The following is a 24,681-nucleotide window of genomic DNA, read 5'->3' as shown; positions in this document are numbered from 1 at the left end:
GGTTTTACATCCACAGCATACGTTCTCTCACATCAGACACATACATATTGTGTTTTTACTAATGCTTGGACTTTCCAAGCATTTTTGGATAGTAAGGTTATGGACTTCAGGCCCAGAATTGGCACACAGCTGGCCACAGCACCCGGTTTAATCCCCAGGTTTCTGCCATACACAGCTCCGGGGGGATCAGTCTGATGACCGGCTGAAGGCAGCTGTGCGGTCAGGAGCCGGCACTGTAAGAGCTGGGAGCTCTTCACTGGGCTAGGGCACTGGCACACAGAGATACAACAGTCTCAAGGTTTCTGATGCCAATGTAGGGGTCTTTATTTCATCTAGCTCAGGAGAGATGGTCAGTTGGTCGGGGATCTCTGCTGAGCTAGGAGGGCAGAGGCGACAGTACTATATGGGGTCGAAGTTGGTTCTTGTGACAGTCTTGTGAAATGTGCGGCGCCCAAGGTGCAGGGGTTTTACAGGCACCCATCATCCATCCCACCAAGATCAATCAACACCGCCTCCGCTAATCAATTCCAACAAACTCCACCAACCAGCACCCCTGACTCTATGGTTTATCATAAATACGCCCCGGAAATCAAGGCCGTTGTGGTCCGCATGGCACATCAAGGACTCTCATTGGCCAAAATCCGGCGCTTACTGGAGGTCAAGGTTTCTCTGCAATTGTTCCGTAGGTGGCTTCAGCTTTTCCAAGAAACCCAATGCGTTGTGAAGGATCCGACGTTGTATGAGCGCCGCGGCCGACCAGCAATCCTGACTCCTGTCGAGTGCGACTTCATGATTGAACTTGTCCGGTTGGAACCCGGTCTCTTTCTGCACGAACTACAAGAACGTCTGTATGACTCGTCCGGACTCTTGCTCAGTATTGAGGCCGTTCACCGTAACCTCGTGGAGCGCTTGATGATAAGTTTGAAGAAACCCAAGACCAAGAACGTTCACAAATCACTCACCTCTAAATACTCCTACATCAAAAGGATGGAATTTTTCCCAGCTGACTTTCTTGTGTTTACCGGTAAGTTAGCCCTATTGCTTTTCTCTTATTCACCAAAACTGACTGTCTTCTTCTGGGCAACTCCTCTAGATGAGAGCTCCTTTTGTGACAGTGATCTCCTTTGATCCTTTGCTAGGTCCTCCATTGGGACCCCCTCAGAGCAACACATTATCAATCAGAACCCCAAGCGGGTCAGTCTGCTACCAGAAATATCAATTGATGGGCTTTTGGCCATCACAATGACCTCACAGACATACACTGGTTTCAAATTTGAACATTTCCTCGAGTTTGACTTGGTAAGCTACAAAAATCAACCCTTAAGACTTTAATACCGCTGATACTAATAGGCTTCCTAACAGCTTCCCAGAATGAACAGATATCCCAATTTCAACTCCGTGCTTGTCTTCAATAACGCCGCAATCCATCGAGGTGATTGTGTTGAAGAGCTGTGCAATGCGGCAGGTGTACGAATTCTCTACCTTCCATGCCCTACTGTCCCAAGCTGAACCCGATTGAACTCGGCTTCGCAGCAATCAAACAAAAAATGCGTTCATCTCAAGAACTGAATTTTTCCCCGGACCCTGAAGGCACAATTCGTCGCATTGCTGCCAAGGTTTTGACAGCAGAGATGGCTTTCAATGCTTTCAAGCATTGTGGCTATTGCGTTCCAAACACTGACCCTTAATCCCCTAAACTTCTGATCTCATTGAAATCATTTTTTATCTTAACCAAAGCATTTTATTATCTTCAACATATCCACTTTGTGCATTCATCTCACAAAACAATTAGCCCTCTGGTTTTACGGCACAACATTGGCATTATTGTCCATAGCATAACTGTCCTTATTTTTAGTTCTGTAGCACCATGTCATCTGACAAATGCTTGTGAACCTTTTAGCCATACTTAAATCTCAAGTTTGTCAGGATTTCAGACTCAAGATCAGATTTGGAGAGATGAGAGACAATGAGAGGTTGAGGGGCAAAAGAACCTAACCCGAGTCCTGAGGTGTATGACGAGTGTAACGTTCATGGCAGTACTTGACTGAGCTTGATTGGGTCAACATTCACCCCCCGCCGCGCCCAAGACTGCCAGGAACTCCCAGCAGAAAGGAAGCATCTAAAGACCAAAGATGGCCATAGACTCCGTTGGTACGTTCAACCTTCCCTCAGTCGATTGCGCATTTAATTTCTGCTGACCCCCAGGCAGGCATATGGCCTCCAGGCACCGAGCTAATCACGGATTGACTGCATTGTCTCCTCCAACCGTTTTCGAGCTTAACAAAGCCCGCAAGCACCGCAGGTCGTGTAGGTGCAAGCAGGGCTTATGACCAAAAGGAACATGTTTGCGTGAGGCTATCTTGGAAATAGGCTTGCAGTTTCTCCGCTTCCAATTCACAACTCCCCACAATATGTCATTATTTTCTTACTTAATCCCAGCTGAGCACTGGGATCTTGGCTATCTTTCTGTCCGCTCAGTTTCTCTGAATCTGTTTTTGTATATTTTCTATCTTTTTTTGAAGTTGCCAACTCCTTCAAGCCGGGTCGGCCCTTTACCGTTTTTCCTTTTTGCACCTAGGGTTTTGGTAGGAAGTCGAGGTAACTGACCACTGCCAACCATTGGAAAAACCCAAAATCCAAAAATTGGAAAGCTTATTGGGCATGATGGAGATGGAATATAGGTATTCTGAGCAGACAGGATCAACAAGAATATGCTCAATCTCACATGGTCAGGAGGAATCATGAACTTGGTTGATACTGGGAGCGCTGTGGAGGAATAACATCCTTCACCACCAAAATTGGTGAATGCTCTCACGCCAACATGTGCCAATAGTTCATAAGCCCCCTCCACGCAGGAGAGATCACAGTGCTACACATCTCTCCCCGGCTAAAAGCTGCTTGCGCCGCAGCGTGGACGGGGGCTTAGTTAAGTTCAAACTGTTTTAGATCTCTCAAGATGGTGAAATTTACCGTTGACCAAGTCCGAGGACTCATGAACAAGCAGGCCAAGTAAGCTTTGGCCTCTGCGTTCAACTTGTGACCCAATATAGCCGGCATGCTGACTTGGTATTCTTCCTATATTTTAGTGTCTGGAACATGTCTGGTTTGTCCGCTTAATCGGCAAATCACCCTCACCAAAACGCTTGACACTCACACCTAACCAGCTTTTTTATTTAGTCATTGCTCACGTCAACCACATAAGATCGACATTGACCGACTCGCTTCTGTCCAAGGCCGGAGGAGGAAGTGCATAGGGCAAGCTGGTTGTACTGTAGACACCTTTCCAAGAGGAAGTCCTCCCGGCAGATTATGTCTTCCAGTATTGGGCAGAAAAAAAACATGAAGATGGTTAAGACTGATTGATTTTTCTATTCTGGGTGTGGGGTTGTGGGCTAATAAAATTCAAGGAGAAGCAAACAAGAAATGAAAACTTTCATCTGGTTAATAATGAAGATGCAATGCATCTGAGTAATACAAGCTACAAAACAGACAAACACAAGATGTTGAGGAGACGTTTGGGCTAAAATGAGATTAGAAATTTGTGGAAGGTAGTGTTCATAAGATGTACACGGCAGTTGCAGTGCGCCGCCAAAGCGCCAAAAGTTGGCCGTTGTGGTGGACAGATGGGTACACGTGTGGGGATCAAGATTCTTTGCGCACTGTGTGCGCTGGCAGCCATCATTGGGTCCCACGACTCAATCAAATATGATTAGGTAATCTGATTGGGTCCCGCGACTCAATCAAATATGATTAGGTAATCTGATTGAGTCCCGCGACTCAATCAAAGTTATGGCAAAGCTTTCAGCCCTCAAGGCCTCCTCAAGTTCAACGGCGCAGCATGGCGCATCCTCAAGGCGTTTCAGGTCTCCCTTTCTCCTCTTTTCTCTTGTTTCTGTGTTGGTGGTTTTGTTCTCCTGTCAGCTTTCTTTTCTTTTTCATCATGTTTGTTATTTTCTTTTCTTATACGCGCGCTTTGGACAGGTTTGGATGAGGAGGGTTGGTCTTGGTTTTTCTTCTGTTTTGTTTTGTTTCTGTCTCTTGTCTTGTTTTGTTGTAGCGCGCGCGTGCGCGCTAGGTTGTGATGAGCTGTCTGTTAGATGTCACAAAATCCAGGGTTTGAGTTCAGTTCAAACTCCTTTGTGGGTTGAGGTGGATGAATTGCATCAGAAATAGCATGAGAGAGTTTGAAACATTGTAAATGGCCATAAATAGATATGTACATATGTGTGTGAAGTCACAAAACAGTCCATCACTGCAAAAAAAACTGTGTCAACTGTGAGCAGTTGACATGTGGTAACTCTGAGGAAGCTTGTGGTGTTACACCAGCCTTACTCAAGGTTTGACTCAACCCAAGCTTTAATGCACAGTCACTGTGCACCTTGCACAGTGACTGTGCCAACAAAGACACTTGTGCATTCAGGTGGAGTTACAATGGCAGCTTGGCTTGAGTTCTCTGCATGTCAACTGAAAGCAGTTGACCAAGTTTTTTTTGCAGTGCATGGTCTTCTTGTGCTTTTATATGTTGGAGGGTTGGTTTGGTACAGTTTGAAGAATACATGGATCCTTTGGACCTCTTAATTGGACCAAAAAATATAACAACCATGTTAGGGGGTTGACCGCATTGGCCAAAGCCACAATTGGATGAGGCAGGACCAAGATTACTGGTAGGAGTAATATTTAGCAGTGGCATAACAGTCGGTAGAGGTGGACGTCAGGCTTGATGGTGCCAATCAGTTGATCGGTCACTCTACCCAACGTCCAGGCAGCGGTATCCTTGAAATCAATCGACGGATCCTGTGTGATTTCAATCAGGGTCGGTAGGGCCTGTGAGACGAGTGGGTGCAACATTTTAGGATCTGGCCCGTCAAGGATTGAGCCGAAGGCTATGATGCAGGCTGCATCTCGTCTGCCAGTAAGCAGATTTGATGTTGCTTTCCACAAACAGGATCACCGGCGTCACTAATGCATCAGCAACAGTTTGGGCGAGTGGGGCGAGCGACGTTCCGGTCGCCATGCTGACGTTCCATTTGTCATCGTCTGCATCGTCATTCTGTCGGGTAAGGAGGGTGAGCAAGATTGGCATAATTTCCGAAGGGCGACCTTGGCAAAGTGCTGGCACTCTCTTTCCGTTGGCTCTGAGTACTCGAGACCTTCTTCAGCTTTGATTTAAAGTTTGATTTCTTCATCACACACAGTGGACCAGAATTCGACCGCCTGAAGCACCCCGGTCATCGTTATGCTCGAGACTTGCCGTATAGAGGAAATGAGCTGACCAAATAGAAATAGATCTAGTGGCAACATACACATACCATTATCTCCAGCAGAACAATGGTCCAGAGAGAAGCTCAAGCTCCCGAACCCTTCGACCCAACTGACAGCCAAGTTCTGATAGCCGAACGGATTCAACGCGGGCGTAGACATGTACTGTTTGGTGTAGATACTGTCGTAGAACCACCAGTCAATCACTGGGGTGACGGCCAAGGCCATGGAGAAATCTTTGGAGTGCGATTCAACGGTCTGTAGGGCGATCAATCACTCGAGTCAGCTAGGTTCCGACTTTTTCAGCGAGTGCTTACACCCTCTTTTGGTGTTTAGACAGTCAGGGCTTACCTTGCACATCAAATAACCACCATCTGTTGAGGAAAACCCACAACTTTGGTCAGCTCTCCGCACAAACAAAAACAGATCAACAACCCCAAGTCACTTACAACTCCACCCCCAAATGCTGATACGCTTGGGATCAACTAATTCCAAACCTGCATACGAATGGAGTCATACAATGTGCAGTTGGAAGAACACTCAACTGAGCAGCAGTTGAGACGTTGAGGGTCTTGATCTTTTCAAGCTGGTTTGAGGGGAAAGAGGCAGTGGCGGAGGCTTCAATTAGTGAGGGTTCGAAGGATATTGCATTGGGTAATGTGGTACATAGGTCGCCAAATCCGTGGGTGCGAGGACACTTTGGGGGGAAGCCGGGCCCAATCTAGACACGTGAATCTACAAACTTGTACTCGGTCAGTCATTGGGGTTGTTTGGTTTTCTGGCGACTGTTGCTGGGTTGAAATGAACAAGTCGCAGCTGTCAGAGGGGAGTGGCCGGGTGTAACGACCCCGATCCTTAATTAATGCATGTTAGCTGATTATTATGGGTTGATGGTTAAGATTAATTAGGTTGATCGGCGATCGGGATTTCCTTGTTTCTGGGTCATGACGATCCATGTGGATTATGATGATGACGTATTTTCATTAATGTGACGTCATCGGATTTTGCCGGACGAAGTTGTACTTACTTTCTTCGCTCCTCAAATCCTTTCTTTCTCCTTCCTCTTCTTTTCCTATCGAGATATTATTTGTCACTATATTTACAAGCTTAGTTATCAACATCTATCCGAGCAATCTTGTTCTCGGAAAGCTTATCAAATAAAAACTTTATAAATCACACTGAATCCTATCTACTATTTAAGCATACGGCGAACTATCCTCTCGGATAAGTTTCATAGCCAAATAGCGAACTAAATAGTAGGCTAGCCTTCACATTTATATCTCGATCTTTTTATTTATACACTATTATACTATAAATTCTATTTATGTCCGATAACTCCGAAATTTCGCCAATTTCTCCTATTTGAAACTATCCCAGATTTACTCCATCACCACCAGACTTTCCGAATCCTACACCGCAGTCACCCTTTCCGAATCCTACATCGCAGTCACCATTTTTTGTGGTCAATTCGCCTTCGCCAATCGATCACAATTCTCCTTCGTTCATGGCTTTTTCGCCTCGCCCAATCCCATCAGTTTCACCGCAGTTAAGTCCGAGTCCTCAACCGGCATTTCCTCCTGGTCCCAGTCATCAACATGGATCGCCTCAACTTCAGCATGAATCCGGTCCTCAGATTCCAATTTCTTCTCGAGAAGAGGACGACATGTCGGCTTTGCTCGCCAACCTTCGAGTGGATAATTCCACACAGTCTTCTTTGTTGCAAGCGCAATCGGCATCTATTTCTCTTTTGAAAGCTCAAGCTCGACAGGATAAACGCGCGATCACTTCGCTCCAGGAGGACACCAAGAACATAAAGGACGTCTTCCATGCGGAGTTAATGAAGAATCAATCTGCGAGTCAAGAATCGATCGCTCATTTGCGAGGTCTGCTTGAAGGATCTAATAACGCATTGGGTGGGAGATTGGGGCGTTTGGAGGTGGTTAATACTCAGTCTTTGTCAGAAAGACCAAAATTTTTTATCGAACCTCCCCATCAGGCCCACATTTTCTTTACCGGTGCTCCGCGTGAAACTAATAATTTTTGTTTCACTATGAGAAACACCTTTGAACGCATTGGCGAACAGTTCAATACCGAAAAGCAAAAGATTTTGTGGATCTCCGGTTATTTTCGCTTGGGTCCTGGTCGATCGGACGGTGAGGTCCCAGCTTACACTTGGTGGCGCGGTTTGCTCTCAAGAAATGCGGAGGTTTTGCATCTACCGACCCTCAGAGCATCGGCGAAAATGGACTATGTCATTGCTGAGTTGCAGGATGTCGATTCTTTTATCGGCGCTATCGAGCACACATTTGCTAATCACCATGAGCTGGAAGAAGCTGAAGCGGCATTTTATGCGGCCCGCCAAGGAAGCAAATTGATTGAAGAATTCAACATTTTGTTCAATTCTCTTCTCCATCCGTTGAAGCTCGACGACCGGTCACAATGCAAGGCATACGACAAAGCAATCGATCCTAATCTTATCAAAATGGCGCTCATTCGTGGCCCTTGGAACAATGTGGTGGATTTGGCGGAGAAGCAAGAAATTGCGGTAGCCGTTTCTCGTAACTTGGCGGGGGTTAGCAAGATTCTGGACCCTAAGTTACACCAGCCTCGACCGATAGTCCATCCGCCGCTTCGACAACCTCCTCCTGTTCTCCATCAACCTCAATCTAAGCTCCCGGACGGCGACTCAATGGATCTTGACGAGGTGTCATCCGCTATGAGAAAGGCGGGATTTTCTTACGCCGATTTTCGCCAATGCTGTGTCGATTGTAATATCTGCATACGTTGCGGAGGGACTTTCGATGATGCGCACTATCAAAAGCGGGGATGCACTATGGGAAAGGAGATGAAAATGGACATGACGGATATGTTAGAATTGTGGAAGGAATGGGGCGGCTCGGTCAGGAAGAATAGGTCTGGCGGGAAACGAAGTGATTCGAAATGGGCTCCTGAAAACTTGTCCAAGCGGGCCTCTGGTTCAAGACGGTCGGTTCCGGTGCATGGCGAAGATGATAGCGGTTCTGTTTCACCCATGGAACGCCCGGAAAAGGGGAAGAAGCGACAATCATTGGCGGAAATGGATGGATTGCCATTCAAGAAACAGGCCTCGGAAGCGCCTGGTTTGTCGGCGGATATGATTACGGCTGAAAATTTGGACATGTCGGCGGGTGAAGTTTTCTTTAACACTTGCATGGCTGAGAAGATGAATGCTAGTGATTGTAAGCGAAAACATTTGATTTCTACGTCGCCCCGCGCAGATAACAGGCCTTTCTTCACTGGTAAATTGCTGACGCAAGGTGACAGTATTACTGACGCTTATGTATTGGTTGACTCTGGCGCATCCGCCTCTTTTATTGACATTGCTTTTGTACAGGAACATAACATCGAGACTTTCCCAATGGCCGTCGCTTTGCAATGCAAGTCGTTTGATGGATCTTCGGCATCTTCGGGGCAGATAGTTTCGTATGCAAAAGGGGATATTTCTATTCCTACTAGTTGTGGTTCCTTTCTGCGCTCTAGAATAAATTTACATTTAACAAAATTAGCGTCCGCGGACATTATTTTAGGCACCTCGTGGTTAACAGAGTCTGGAGCTTTTGTGGGGGGTCCTAATTGCGATGTTGTAATGTATGACTGTATCCAGGAAGTTTGTTCTTCATCTGAAAAGGAATCAAAGTCGCTTACCAATGAGTTTTGTGACGTGTTTGTCACAGAGTCCTTAGCTCGTCTTCCCCCGCATCGTGGGAAGTTTGATTGCCAGGTTAATTTGAAGCCGGGGGCGGAACCTCCGTTCGGTAAAATGTATAATTTAAGTAAACCGGAGCGCGACGAGTTGAGAGCTTATGTTGACGATAATCTTGCTAAAGGCTTCATTAGGTTGTCATCCTTGTCAGCCGCGGCTCCTATTTTCTACGTGAAAGTAGCTGGTAAGGCCAATCGACCGTATGTTGATTATCGAATTTTAAATAATATGACCATTCGAGATTCTTACCCGTTACCGGTAATTGCTCATCTGCTGAATAATTTACAGGGTTGCAAGTTTCTTTCGAAGATCGATCTAAAGGTGGCTTTTAATCTTTTGCGGGTGGCCAAAGGACACGAATGGAAGACTGCTTTCCGGACACCTTGGGGTTTGTATGAATACCAGGTAATGCCTTTTGGCTTGGCTAATGCGCCCGCCACATTCCAGCGTTTTATTCAGCATGTTTTGAGGGAATTTTTGGACGTCTGTTGCTTTGTGTACATTGTCGACATTCTGATTTTTTCCAAGACAAGGGATCAACATTTGTCGGATTTAACTTCTATTTTATGGAGGCTGCGAGAATATTCGCTTAAGGCTTCCTTACATAAGTGCCAGTTTTTTTTGTTCTAAGGTTACTTTCCTTGGGTTTGACATTACTGACAAGGGCCTTAAAATGAATGACGAGAAGCTAAAAACAATTAGTGATTGGCCTTTTCCGGTCACGGTGCGAGGTTTGCGAAAATTTTTGGGATTTACAAATTTTTATAGACAATTTATTCCACATTTTTCGGCGGTAGCAGGGCCTCTTACAACGCAAACTCAAGAGAAGTATAGTGATTCTAGCCTTATCAATTCCGGAGCTGCGAGAAGGGCTTTTGGGTTGTTAAAGTCTTTATTCGTTGACAAGCCTTTACTATTACACTTTGATTTCGATAAAGATAGGGTGGTACATGTTGACAGCTCGGGCTATGCAATAGCGGCAGTTTTGAGTCAGCCAAATGATAATGGCGATTATCTTCCGGTCAGTTACTTTTCGCGGAAGTTGTCGGACCGAGAGCGTTCGTGGAAAATCTTCGACTTGGAGTTGTTGGCTATTGTGGCGGCTTGTGAGGAGTGGAGGGCTTGGTTGATGGGAACGGAAAGGCCAGTAAGAATGTATTCTGATCATTCCAATCTCCTTTACTTTAAAACGGCTAAATATCTTTCCCCAAAACAAGCTCGTTGGGCTTTGTTTCTGGATAATTTCAATATGTTGATTTACCACATCGTAGGCTCAAAGAATCCGGCTGATGGTCCTAGCCGCAGGGATGACTACTATGATGGCAAAAGGCTGAACAGAGATTCCGATCTTATCGCCAAGCGGATGGTTGATTGTGAGGCGGTTGTTTGTGATACGGACACATCTCCCTTTTCTACTCACGATCTATTTTTCCAGAGACCTACGGCAAGTTTGTTGACTTTCTTTGATTCTCATTACAGTGAAGATGAAAAGTCGGCAAAGGGTGTTTTGTTGCTGGACAATGTTTATTGGCATCAGCATAGAGTGTTTGTTCCTTCTACCTTGCGGACGAGGCTGATGATATTATATCATGATTCCCCAGCCGCAGGACACCCGGGTATAGCGCGCACGTTGTCTTCTTTGACTCGGAGTTTTTCGTGGCCAGGAGTGAAAGTCGCGGTGATGAATTATGTAAACAGCTGCGACTCATGTCAGCGAGTGAAAGCGAGGCAACGCGCTCCGGATGGGAAGCTGATATCAATCGTGGCAGAGCCGAAGCCTTGGAGCGTTATAGGAATGGATATGGTAGTCAAACTCCCTTCCTCGGGGGGTTTTGACTCAATCCTGGTAATAGTGGATTTGTTAAGTAAGCTGACCCACTTTATCCCTTGCAAGGAGGCATCGTCTTCAGCGGTGTTGGCTGGTTTGTTTCGTAAGCACATCTTCCGGCTGCACGGGTTGCCAGACAAGATTGTGTCGGACAGAGGTAGCACCTTTGTAAGTGATTTTTGGAGGGCACTGATGAAGTCTTTGAGTATAAGGTCGGCGCTTTCAACAGCTTACCATCCGCAGACTGACGTTCAGACGGAAAGGATGAACCAAGTTTTGGAAGACTACCTCCGTCATTTCTGTTCCTATTACCAAGATAACTGGGATAAGTGTCTTGAGATGGCTGAGTTTTCCATTAATAACTCAGATTCATCGAGCTTGAAAGTTTCTCCGTTTTTCTTTACTTACGGTTTTCACCCGCGTTTCAATATTTTGACAGAGAATACAGGACGTAAAGGTCTCGACGAATTCCTGATAGATTTGCAGGTAACGCAGGAGACGGCAACGGAGTGCCTGCGGCAAGCGCGCGTAAAACAGGCGGCTTACTACAACAAGGGGAAAAGGGATGCCCCGACTTACAACAAAGGGGATGAGGTACTTTTGTTGCAAAAATTCATTCAGTCGCGACGAATGAACTCAAAGCTAGATTATAGGTATATAGGCCCCTTTAAGGTTATAAATATGGTAGGTACAAATGCCGTGAAGTTGGATTTGTCTGCTGATTATCCTAAATTGCATCTGGTTTTCAATGTTTCTTTGCTAACCCGTTATGTGAGTCCCTCTAATTTTGGCGACCGTGGGACTAACTTGGGAATAAAAGAGAAGTATTATACTGATAAACAAGTGGTAGACTGGACAAGGATTAGATCGGTTTTGGACGTCAGGAGCGTTAAAAAGGGGAAGTTTGATTACTTGATCTCTTGGACAAATTCTACTCCTGGTGAAGACACATGGGTTGCGGATGCGCATATCCCTATTTCAGTTAACAAGTACATAGAAGACTTCCGGCGGTTGTCGGAAAAACGTGCAAAATTCGCAAAAAAGAAGGCAGGCGTTCAGGCGGTCGACAAGGGTTCGGGGTAGTAGCCAGATCTCATTTTGTAACGACCCCGATCCTTAATTAATGCATGTTAGCTGATTATTATGGGTTGATGGTTAAGATTAATTAGGTTGATCGGCGATCGGGATTTCCTTGTTTCTGGGTCATGACGATCCATGTGGATTATGATGATGACGTATTTTCATTAATGTGACGTCATCGGATTTTGCCGGACAAAGTTGTACTTACTTTCTTTGCTCCTCAAATCCTTTCTTTCTCCTTCCTCTTCTTTTCCTATCAAGATATTATTTGTCACTATATTTACAAGCTTAGTTATCAACATCTATCCGAGCAATCTTGTTCTCGGAAAGCTTATCAAATAAAAACTTTATAAATCACACTGAATCCTATCTACTATTTAAGCATACGGCGAACTATCCTTTCGGATAAGTTTCATAGCCAAATAGCGAACTAAATAGTAGGCTAGCCTTCACACCGGGTCCGTCAACGTTTCCACAAGGGTCCTGTATTGGTTTATGTATGAAACTTGTACTGGTTACTCACTCAATATTGCAGTGGCGCAACCCAGACCAAAGCAAAAGAGACATGACAAGTGGAGGGTGCGTTGGGTATTTAAATGAGTGAGGTTTCCCCCCCAGGGGATCCGGTTTTGTCCTACCCCCTCCCTGGAGCGCGCTAATCATTTGATTAGGCCCCCCTTGAAATTCAATTTGACCCGCCCACTTTTGCTTGTTGCTGTGGCACAAGCTGGAGGGTCAATCCGAGGTGCCCTACGGGGTATTTGGGGATCATTTTCAACTTGTTATGTGCTTTTTGCTAATGAGCACAGGCAAAAACCATGATCTTGTCTTCTGTGTTTCTGTGATTTTAATAAACTTGGATTGGTGATAGTTCGCTGTGTGAAAAGAGGCCCATTCCCATTGAATTTGAGTTTGCAGGCGTTACAGGTACATGTCCGGAGAGACATTGGGTTCCGCGCCGCCGTGGAGTGCCAAGTATGGGGAAAGTGCGGTTGTAGCCAGCAAGATGGAAGGAGAAGATGCAGTTCACCAGGGTTTGTAAGCCGTAGTAGGCTGTACTTGTTGACATTGGTACAATGTACCTGTCATTATGTTTTGTTGCTAACATATGCTTTAGTGCCTTGTACATAATTATGTACATGACTATGTGTATGCGTTGGTCTGTCATGTAGTACATGCTAGCTACATATTTCCTTTTGCTGGAGAAGGGTTGGAAGTTTTGTGAGACTATGTATATGTATGGTATTTGCTGTGTGGGCAATTGTGTTATCTCTGGTTATGAAAGGTTTTGACTGCCTTTTGGACCAGTTTTGGTCACCTCTGACACATGATCTTGAGATACCCAGTGAATTCAGCTGTTGCGCGGTTGCACTGCATGAAAGCCTGTCATGCATCTGTGACATGACCCAGGCCGCTGTTTTTTTTTTTCTGTGGCGTGCAGGTTCATGTAACCCTAACTTGACACAAGTCCCCCCTGGTGGGAGGCTCGCTGAGGCTGGCCGCAAAGCGGCCCCTCCTGCAGGGAGGGACTTGTGCACAAAGTCAAAAATTTGGCTGAGAAAGAAATCATGAATGGCTTGAGGAAAAATACTTAGCATCACCCAGTCTCCCCTTCAGTTCCTGCGGACCTGTCCCAGAGCCAAAGTATACTTCAGAACCTCAGATTTCAAATGGTGCTGGTCTCATCTCCTCAATCCCAACCGTTTTCCTTGTTCTAATCTTTTAAAAATACAAAAACACAAAGAAATTTAAACCAAGGAAGTACAACCATCATGCCTTGTGGATATTGGATTCACAAGCCTTCAGATATGTGCAGACCCTACACCTGTAGCCACTCAATTGTTGCAGTGTGCATATTATCAGAAAATCCAAAATTGGATCTTCAGAGCAATGGAATATCCTTCAGGATTCCTTTGACCTTCAAAACAGGTTTCCTCAATCAGTTTTAGAGTTTATGCCTCAAAAACATGGGTGAGGGTGCGCATCAGTACTGCTGAGAGAACTGTCTACTCAGATTTCTCTGTACATGTGTTGTTGCTTTTTAAATTCTGTTTTTGTGTTTTTAGGGTTGAAAATCCTTCCCTTGTCTGCCAGCTTTCAGCCATTATGCATAAGCCTCTCCTACGGAGAGCCCTCCAAGCGGAGTCCCCTGGACCCTCTGTTTGAGAGGCTTAGTTATGCTAGACGTAACCTGTTTGGCTTTCATGACCCGTGTTTGCCCGGGGTGATAACTATAGGAATAGCCTCTGAGGGCCAAACAAACCTGCACAGTATCTGAAATGCAAGTAACGCCGGCGTCGATATCCTGTACAAATATCTGTCATGCAAGTAACACTGGCATTGGTATGCATGTAATGCCAGCGTCAATATTCTTATTGTATTGATGAGCTAAACTCAGACTGATGTGAGCGGGCACGAGGCGATGGCGAGTGGAGATGGGTGTGAAAGGATAATACTCATTGAGCACAGGAAAAACAAGAAGAAAGAAAAGGAGAAAGAAGGAAAGGAAACACAATACTATACCTGATGCAAGCGGGCACAAGGCAATGGCAAGTGGAGATGGGTGTGAAAGGATGAGGAGAGAATCCTTACACGCCCGCTGCATCAGGAAGACTAACTACAATATGTAACATGTGAGTGACAAGGAAAAAGAATGTGACATGTGTGAAGCAGAAAAACAAAGGGAAAATGGAAATATACATTCATGTATTAAAGAGCCGGCCGTTCAAGCAGCTTTAGGTGAGGCATCACCAACCAGTTTGAAGCAGACTGCTTGAACGGACTCCCCCAGCTTTTTCTATCTTAATCCATCCAAGCCGTCTGCTGGAACAGAATAGGTGACACCCATAACTTCATAGTCCATGCCTGTAACCAAATACGTTCAATGGATCTGCTTGAGTGGACTTGCTTACGGATGTGTCACCCTGTCCGTTCAGGCATGCCTGACCAAGTCCGTTCATGTACAAGCAATCCGGTGCAGACTGGGTGACACCTGTAAATTTTTAAAATATTTTCAACAGTCTTGCCTACGGATGTGTCACTTAGTCTGTTCAAGCAGATTGCTTCAGCGGACATCCATACCTGATTGCCCTCCATAGGACCAGGTAATCAAACTCATTGATGACCAATTGCATAACAAATCTGCTTCATCAGACTTGGCTACACACCAAAAACCAAGTCTGTTGAGGCAATCTGCTTCATCCATCTTGGTTACACATCTATAAACTTGATAAAATGCCTGATTTTGACCGTTGGCACCTTCAACAGAACATATTATAACAAAATGGTAATGTTTCAGATGCAAAACTAATGAATAATAAACCTGAAGAAGGCATGAGTTACACACTGGGAAAAATGAGTTACACAACTGTTATATTTGATGGGAAGGAAGTTAGAGCTCTCTTAGATATTGGAGCATTCTGTTCATGTACTAGTACCAACTTACTAGATTCCTGTTGCCCTGAATGGAAAAGCAACCTCCTCCCCACAACAAAAGCTAAATTTAGCAGTTGGAACTTTAGGGAGCAGCATTGCTAGTGGATGTTATTTCCCACCTACAGGTCAAAAGAACTGTGATTATCATAACTCAGATCATCTCTTTCTTTCTCTATCTTTCTATCTTACTGTTTGTTATTTCTTTATCACAAGAAATTCAAGCAGTGCCCAACCATATTTCTTGTGTCCTTCTGTCACATAAGAGGCACAGGCTCACACCCCGGGTGCGCCGGCAGATTCTCTAGTGCTCTCAATGGCTGGTCTATCCTGGTAATCAAGGGTGATGGTAGTGTGTACACTGTACACTGCAGTGGGATCACAGAAATTTTTGTCACGGGGTGAAAATTAGTGAAACCCCAGGTTCACATGGGAGGCATTTCACCTGTACCGCTGGTAGCGCTGGAAGAGGTCACCAAGCCTCAAAAGTTCAACCACCCCTTGATAACTACCTTTGAAGATCACAACACCTCCTGCAGACAATTGTGATTGCCAGATTTGTGAAATTGAGCATTGACATTGATCTGTTTCTTCCTTTTTCTTTTTTTAGATGGCTCAAACCCAAAAACCACATGTGTCAACCGAGCAAAAGGCCAAAATTGTTGGTATGTCGGACGCTGGCATGACACCAACTACAATAGTATCAAAGCTTCAGATTGGAAGAACAACAGTCTCTGCAATCATATATCAACTAGAGGCCAAGGCGGTTGCACCGCTGCAGATCCTAGCAGCCCAATGTTAGTAGTTCATGTGTTCACTTTTTGAATAAAATCAGGGACGCAAATGCAACAACAATTTGTGTTATTATAACAACCTTTGAGGTTGTTTGAGCAAAATATCCTGTTGATATTTGGCTAATTTCTAATTTCAAAATATTGACAAAGAAATTGAAGGCAAAACAACTACCAAACAAGTAGTGCACTTCAACAGAAAACATTCCAATGCCATGAGCACTTTTCATTTTCCAGCTTGTGCTGAGGAGCAGGAGAGAGGACAAGATAGCTGTGCACTGTTGGAGGGTTGCCCAAGTGTACTTCAACAGTGGCCCGGAGGGTGCAAGCAACAGGCTTTTCACTCACCGCACCTGAAGTAGAGGCTCCTCGGCAGAACAAAAGGGTATGGGCAAGAAGGGTGGCGGGGTGGAGGGAATGGATTTTCACAGTAATTTTAGTTCAGTCTAGGGCAACTTGATTGTCAGTGTTGGGGCTGGCTGACTCTTTGTAGTCCCCAAACATGCCTGTGAAGCCTCTGAAGGGCTAAGGATTGATACACATGCCTGATCAAGAGCTGAGAGCAAAAACAGGAGCATCGTGTGCAATTGTTGAATTCAGAGCAAAAGGATGGTCAGGGCCAAGGGCTTGCACATATTGGCAGCTGGCTTGCCCTCGCAGGGCACCAGCAAGTGGGAGGGAGGGGATCTGTCCACTGTCCCATCTGCGGATCACATGTTGGTGGGTCCGGAGCCAATACCCCCTCGGCCTTGGGAACTTGGGGAGACCACAAGCCCCAGTAGAGAGAAAATATCAGACTTGCATGATATCACACTTGATGTGTAATATGAGGATTTGTAGTTAATGTGGTATTAACCTTTGGTGAACCAAGCCATGATTAGGCACAGTTATCCGCAAACTGAAAGGTGATATGACTTACATTGTGAATCCATTTCATCCCTCAAAGTTTCTCAGACTCCATGAGTGCACATCTAACTTTTCCAACATTCAGAATCTTCCTTGACAAAAGGGTGCTGTCTGATTGGCTATTGATGTGATGGAATTCAAGATCATTCACACCCAAGGGCTTGCATTTCTTCTTACTTTGGTTGAGCGTAGCTCCAGTCTTGGTGGGTTCAAAATCAACTCTTCATTATTTGAGAATTATGGTATCCAACCTCAGCAACTTCAGCCAAGCCTGTGTAGATTCTGAGGAGTGAGGCAAGCTCTCAATGTCAAGTTTGACTGGTCCACCGTCTTCACTCAAGTGCACGGGCAGGATGATACCCATGTTCAAAAAAGTCAAGTGTAAAGTTGTTGGTTTGTTAGTTGGAGAGTCTTCCGGATAGATAGGATTTTTGCAAGGAGACCAGCCGGATCTTTGAGAAGAGCCAAGTGTGGGTGCTACACTGCAAAAGAAATCACTGATTCCCTTCCCCCTGGCTTGAGACAATCCTGCCCAGCGTTTTTGGGCAGGGTGATTTGCACCAAAGGAGGTTGGTTGCTCTGGAGGATATCAGACAATGTCTTCAAGTTTTGAGAGCTCAAGTGGCTTGTTCCACCAGATGACAAAGATGCTTGAACAGAGTGTGTTTGGCTCAAGACAGAAATGCTACAAGAATAGCACGGCAGCTGGCGAGAGTATTCAGAGGCATCATTGACAGGCTGGAGGTGAGGTGCATGAGGATGTAGGCAATGAACAAGAGGAAAATTTATGCAGAGTAGCCCTTTGAGACAAGATGGCAGAAGCAGATAATGAAGGCGCGTGTGGTATATGTGATCCATCTGATCAATCTGATTTTGCCAAGTTGTTCGTGTGCCTCCCTGGTGGCGACAGTGAGTCCGGGGGAGAGGATGCGGAGGGATGAGGTTGGGAAGCGAGGGGTGGAGGCGGGGCTGGTTGATCAAGAACTTGTGGAGGTTGTTGCCGCGTGGGATGAGGAGGAAACCAAGATGCTAGAAAGCATCCAATTATTGGGCATTGTTTTCCTTCATATTTGTTGCAGAGGGCTGCGGAGATGTTTTCAAGATGACATCAGTGAGCTCTGTAGAATCTTGGAAAACTCTTGACAAACCTCCATAAGAATCAGTCTGCACTCCAAACGGCCTCCCAACAAATTTTACAAAGAGAGGATGGGCAAGAAGCGGTTAAACTGACTTGTAATATTGTTCATGGCTTCTAATTTGCTCTTCAATGAGGTAGGCGCCCCTATTGACGAGCCAGGGCAGCGCAATGGTGTTGGAGTAGGCAAGTGAGGGCAAGGGTGTAACTGCTACGCTACAAAAAGCTTAGCATAGCGGTTAGCGTAGCTTTTTTTGGCTTGCTACGCTACGCTGCACTGTAGCTTTCAAAAAGGACAGCTACAGCTTTTTGATTTCCCTGAAAAAAAAAAAGCTGTATTTAGCGCGCTAGATTCAGCGGCCACGTAGCGGCAAACCACTTTTATTAGCGGTAGCGTAGCGCAAAACCACTAAAAAAGCAGCTACGCAGTGGTAAGTAAACCGCTTTTCTACATACACTGGGAGAAAAAAAGCTACCAACGCAACCCACCTGCAGACAAATATAGAAGAAAAAAAGAAGGAACATCTATCATAAATGAAGAGAAACATTTGAAACCAACATAATAAAATGTAACAGAAAATAATAGATAAGCTACTTCTTATTTTTAAGCACACATTTTTCTTGATAGCGGGCAAACTTTTTATTTTTTGGGGCCGTGTCAATAACGGCTTGACAATCAGCAAAAACACCACCCAACTTGACACCGTTGCGTAGCCACATGTGGCTGGGGATACAACGCTCTATCGTTCGTATTGCAAGCCCAGACCTGCCTGATCCACAAATGTTGCCGGCCACCGAGAAAGCTCGCTCCACACTGGCGGAGCTGGCTGGGCAGGCTAAATAGTCTTTGGCCAAAGATGCCAAGACAGGAAATTTCTTTGAATGGCGCTGGAAATACATAAAAAACTCAACAATCAAAAATTTGTTGCGAAAAAACAAGCGAACAAAGAAGAGATGAGCTAACCTTCCACCAAGACAAGACACATCCCTTCTTGTCCAAGGGGAAATCACCATTGGTGTAACGGTTGATTTCAGTGTTGATTTTGGGTGCTTCAGGGTTTTGAGGGTAGAAGTTGAATGCATCACCGTCAGAGTCAGAATCAAATGGGCTAGGATTTGTCTCTGACTTGTTGCTTTTCGAGGCGAGTCGGGCCTGAGTGACTTGAGGAGCATTTCTCGGTTGTTGAACTTTTCTTGGATCAATCCAGTGATCCGTCTGACATGTGGTTCAAAACGACTTTGGAACAGCATCATCCTCCAAGCTGGATGAAGGAATGTTGCCACAACAACGGCGTCGCACTTGAGGGCCAGACGCTCGTACTTCTTGGTAATTTTGATCATTGGATCAAACATTGGCTCCAGCTCAGATTCAGTCAATATCACATCTGATTTCTTCTTTTCAAGGCTATCAAGGACTCTTTCATATTTGTATAAGACCATTGACAGCTTGGGTCCATCACCCTCCATGCGTTTTGTCATTTCCAAGAATTCCTGCCAGATAATGATGATTAGTATTCCAGTTTCATCCCAGCCAACCAAAAGAAATCATGGAAGTCTTACCTTGAAGACACCATTCAATTCATTCACATCGTTCCACTCTTGCGCATTCAAATCGTAAGACTTGAAGAAGTGCTTTCCTGCAGACCGTCCAGTGTGCTTGTCGGACTCATTGTCAAGAAGCTGCTTAATTACCCGCCGACCCTGGTAAGCACGTTGTTGACTATCATACGCAATGTTTCATCTGATCCCGTATCCACCAATAACGCTGGGGCCCTTATAGCCAAGCTTTGTTGCCCAAAGCTTCTACTCTGCTTGCTTTTGGGGTGATGAGGCAATCCTTTGGCATATTTAATCAAGCTGTTATGATTATATTTAGATTTTTTCAGCGCTTTCAGCTGGATATTGATTGTTAAATAAAAATTCATACCTTTTTCAAGGTGAAACCAATACCTGAATCAGAATCGCCAACATCACCATAATCTGAGCCGTCCTCCCAGCCAGGCTCTAACCGTTTTGGTTCAGCATTGTCAGGATCAACTTGTTCATCCTCATCTTCTGATATCTCAGTTATCTCAACAATATCTTCATTGACTGATTGCTCCTCTTCCTTGATAATAGTTTCCAGCCGAGGAAAGCCAGTATCATTCTTCTCCGGTCGAACCATGGCTTTTGAAAGTTTCAAGGCACTTAAACCCGCGCCCAAGATCAGCGCGATAACATGACAGACACATTGATGGTGGTTATTCTCAACATCCCAATTGGTCGAATCAACTGAACAAAAGATCAAAGCTACACCAGTGGCCATGGTGAAGTTATTACTTCCGGAATCTGTGGTCTGGGCAAGAATGTAGACATTTTGAAGAATAAAATTAGCAATTGCAGCTGTGAAACACAATTTTCAAATATGGGAATGTGTTTGACTCATCTTGTGGTGAAGATTGTGCTTTACTAGCACATTTGCGAAGGAGGCGGCAAGGTACTTGCCATTGTGATGCCATGAGACATATTTGATCGCAAGGTGTCGACACATGTAAGTCCAGTTATCGTCAATGTAGAAGCATGTGATACTGATGAATGCCTTGTGGCTTCCCTTGGTGGTCCAGACATCAGAAGCAAGAGATATCTGTGAACCAGAGTTCTAGAAAAAGCGTAATAACATACGATGAGTATAAAAAAGACGTTGGATATTGTAAAAAGTATAAAAACATACCTTGATTGCGTTTATAACCTGTGTACGTTGTTCAAGGTATAGATGATGGGCATACGCGGCTGCCCAAATGCGAGAATTGAGTTCGGAGTTGCATACCGCATAGTCAAACGCCACCCGAATCAGAAAGTCCTCAATCCGTAGCCAGGGCAAAGACTGCCGGACAATCTGTATCACCAAGAGCTTGTTTAGAGTTTTGTTATTGAATTTACCTTTGGTTGCGTAGGCAATCAAAGTACCATTTCCAGAGGAAGAATTTTTGGAGGCGAGGTCGGCGGTGGTGGGGGGAAGGTTGCATCCGGATTTGATTGCTTTGAGACGGCCACGGCACGCTGATCGGAGTGCACCCTTGTTTTTGGCCCCGTCGCAATATGATTTCAGGTTATAAAAAGAGCCCCCAGAAGTCTTGAATTCATTGGGGCACCATTGACACGCCCAAGCAAGGCTGTCAGATTCCTGGGAGGTTATAGAAGGTTTTTTGCGTTAGTTATAATAATTTTAATCCTATTTTTTCAAAATAATGAGGCATAATACCTGTTTTGGGCCACTACCCGGCGCATAAAAGTAAAGCCAAACATGATCGTGGCCATCTTTGTCTTTATCCACGTCAGATTTCTTCTTGGATTGCGCTGACTTCTTGCTGTTCTCCTGGTCGGAATCTTGGGCTGTGTCAACAGTAACCTCTTGTGTATTGCGCCTGGAGACTTGCTTGATGCCAGCAAATGGATCCTTTTGACTCTTATCGGCATCTTCAGTATCGTTATTGTCATCCGACTCGCAGGGGGCCACTTTCCTCTTCTTGGAATTTCGGTTTGATCGCACAGGCTGGGTTTGAGACGTAGGTGCAGGACTCACAAGAGAGCGGCGAGAATCATTCTGAGTGGTTACATATCCGGCATTGGTACTTGGGGTCCGAAGACGTGTGGACTCCCGACGGGTGGCTTCTGAGGGATTGTTAGATCTGATCTGTTGTTAGACTTACGAGGGGTTGAGGGCGTGTTGGCCATGATATTGGTGACAGAAAGATGATAATCAAGCAGAACAGATCAGATAGTCGTGACTCGTAGGCGCAAGAGAGCTATTAGTACTAGTACCGTAGTGAAGGTGCAATACTGGAGACTCAATTGGGGAGGGGGCCAAGGCTGACGACTATGGCAGCTGAAGCCACAGGGGAAAGGAGGTAAAGCTGTGGTTTGCAAGCTGCGCTGGTCCGCTGCAGCAGCTGTGGTTGCATTATCATATCACCCAATTCAGCGCTAAGCACTTGCTACCCGCTACTGCAGCGGTTAGCGTCATTTAGCTCAAAATAGCGGCTTTGCGCAGGACCCAGGAAACCCCCTGTAAATGACCGTAACGAAAATGTATGAATTTTTTGGCAAAAACCCAAAATGGTAGGCACAAAAATGGTATGAATGGGCTTTTTTGGCCTCAATGGTAAGCACTTCAAGAGTATGAAATTTTTCCTGGGTACAAGAGGGTAGTAACTAAGATGTATGAAATTCCTGAGAGTGCACCAGAAAAACCCGTAGCCCTCCCCCCCTCAGCAGCACAGCTTGGCTTATTTTTGGTACCCCAGTGCCCCACCTTGGCAGCGCACCCCAGGTTTTTTTTTTTGCACCCCCCCCCCCCCCCCCCTCGGCAGGAATGGTAGGCATGGAAAATGTATGAAAATTTGGGAAATCCTCAAAGCATACGCACAAAACGTGTATGAATGAGGTCAAAAAATGTATGAATTTTGTCGAAATTCTGGATTTTAGGTTACGGTCATTTATAAGGGGTTTCCTGGGTCCTCTTTGCGCTAAAGCTACGCTATTTGGTAGCAAAAGCGGTGCATTTCCGCTGCGCTAATGCTGAACGCCTGGGGAAAAAAGCGGTGCCCAGCTACATTTAGTGGTAGCTATAGCGGTTTTGGGCACCGCTATAGCTACGTGGTCTCGCAACGTAGCGGTAGGACCGCTACGCTACGCGAAAGCGGCGCTTTTTTTAGCGTAGCGTAGCAGTTACACCCTTGGTGAGGGGCAGAGGCGGGTCTGGTCAATGTAGAACTTCCAGAGTGTGTTGGCGAGCGGGGTGAGGAGGCGACCAAGCCGAGAAAGCATCCCGTTGTTGGTCATCAATTTACCCTTGTCTTTGTCATCTCTGTCATCATTAGCAGAGTCATAGCCGTACGCAACCTTGGAGACCGTGCTTGTGCTGTCGTTGAGGGCTGCGGGGCTGTTTTCTCAGGAAATAGGGTCTTGAGGATCACCTGGACCAGTCTGGATCTTGTCCCCATCACCTGGCTTAGGAAAACATTCATCACTGCCGTCGTAATGCTTAAGTGCGAGACCCTTTCACTACTCATACGTTTCCACATCTAAACTCGGACCACTCACATATCCCTTTGTGTGAAAAAACAGCTTTTACCGCTGGTACCCTAGCTCGCGGGAAAGTCATATTTCTTGCTCCCACCAGTCTCCAGACCATTGGTAAAACAGCAGGTGAGCTTGATATTTTGCATGGAGATATCGCAATGATTGAACAGTTGGATGTTAAAATAACCAGATCGAAGCATGCCACTCTATCGCAGGGATCCCATCGGTTGACTGTGTGTCCCTAACGGGGACGACGTCGGCGGCCAAGAGGGAGATAGCCTGGCGCGAGAAGCGGGTGAACTTTGCAACGCCCCAGACGGTCGCCAACGATCTGAGGCAGGGCAGCTTGCGCCCGGAGGATATCATCTGCCTGGTCCCCGACGAGGCCCACCCGTACCACCTCCACCATCGCCACGCTACATTAGCGTGCCCAGCGCAAGCATGGCGGGTGTGGCCCTGGATGGTTGCCAGCATGTTGGGAGGGTAGTCAAAATTGGCGGCAAGGCAGCATCTTCTGAGGGGACCAAAGGGGGTGCCAGTGGCATGGGTTGGGCGGGCAACGGGGTGGGGGTGGAGACCAGGTCAGTTGAATACAAATTTCAGGCGTGGGAGTTGATGGGTATATAAATGGAGGGTGAGATGAGCAAGTTTCCCCCCCAGGGGTTCCGGTTTTGTCCGCCCCCTCCCTGGAAGCCCCCTAGTTGCTTGATTAGGCCCCTCCTTGACAGCTCTTTCACAGAGTTTTTCACAACCGGCCTTTTTTGCTTGTTGCTTTGGCACAGCTGGAGGGTCATCCATAGGGCCTTTGGGTCTTTGGGGATATTTTCAATGTCTGAATTGAGTGATCTTCTGTTGTCTCATTTTTTAATTAAAAATACGCCAAAACTTAGATCTAGGTTTCCACGTTTGTGTGGATTTAATAAACTTGGATCAGCTGCTGGTGGTACTGTTGTGACAGCCCCTAGGAGTGGAAGACCAAGAAAATACAATGAGCGTAATCTCTGTGAGCTGGCAAAGGTCCTCAAAGAAAATCCTTGGATGAAATTGGCTGAAGGCAAGGACCAGATTGCCACCCCTGTCTTGACAAGTATCGCGCGTTGCCAAGCTCATGAACTTGGCTTCAACAACCGAGTTGCTGCTAAGGAACCCTTCTTGAGTGAACTCCACCGTTGACGCCGACTCGAATTCACCAAACACCACAAAGATTGGACCCCCGCCAACTGGAGGAAGATCTTTTGGACCAATGAGTCATCCTTCTAGGTTTGAAATAACTCCAAACAAGTTGTGGTTTGGAGGAAGAAGGATACCAAATACAAGCCAGAGAACCTCACTCCAACCTTCAAGAGCGGCCAAACTTCAACCATGGTCTGGGGAGGCTTTTTCAGCACAACCAGGGCTCCGCTCACAGTTTTCCCTCCTGGAAGATGCAATGCGGAATTCTTCATTG

General features: G+C 45.8%; 3 protein-coding genes across 3 annotated transcripts; all 3 read right to left on the bottom strand.

Moving 5' to 3' along the window:
- Window positions 1-4,677: 4,677 nt before the first annotated feature.
- Window positions 4,678-5,487, bottom strand: PtA15_3A240 (uncharacterized protein; the record flags this gene model as incomplete). Its single annotated transcript, XM_053167189.1, has 4 exons — window positions 4,678-4,906; window positions 4,944-5,142; window positions 5,194-5,268; window positions 5,310-5,487. The coding sequence occupies 4 exons, from the start codon at window positions 5,485-5,487 to the stop codon at window positions 4,678-4,680; spliced, it is 681 nt and encodes a 226-aa protein (XP_053018430.1).
- Window positions 5,488-20,045: 14,558 nt separating this feature from the next.
- PtA15_3A239 (uncharacterized protein) lies at window positions 20,046-20,337 on the bottom strand (the record flags this gene model as incomplete). The annotated part of the gene is made up of 2 exons (XM_053167187.1): window positions 20,046-20,068; window positions 20,124-20,337. The coding sequence occupies 2 exons, from the start codon at window positions 20,335-20,337 to the stop codon at window positions 20,046-20,048; spliced, it is 237 nt and encodes a 78-aa protein (XP_053018429.1).
- A 3,074-nt stretch (window positions 20,338-23,411) lies between these two features.
- PtA15_3A238 (uncharacterized protein) lies at window positions 23,412-23,708 on the bottom strand (the record flags this gene model as incomplete). The annotated part of the gene is made up of 1 exon (XM_053167186.1): window positions 23,412-23,708. One exon carries the CDS (start codon window positions 23,706-23,708, stop codon window positions 23,412-23,414), a length of 297 nt encoding a protein of 98 aa, XP_053018428.1.
- Window positions 23,709-24,681: the final 973 nt, after the last annotated feature.

Source organism: Puccinia triticina, chromosome 3A (genome assembly GCF_026914185.1).
Source record: "Puccinia triticina chromosome 3A, complete sequence".
Lineage (NCBI taxonomy): Eukaryota > Fungi > Basidiomycota > Pucciniomycetes > Pucciniales > Pucciniaceae > Puccinia > Puccinia triticina.
The sequence above is the reverse complement of the archived record's forward strand: the minus strand, read 5'-3'. Positions and strand labels throughout refer to the sequence as shown.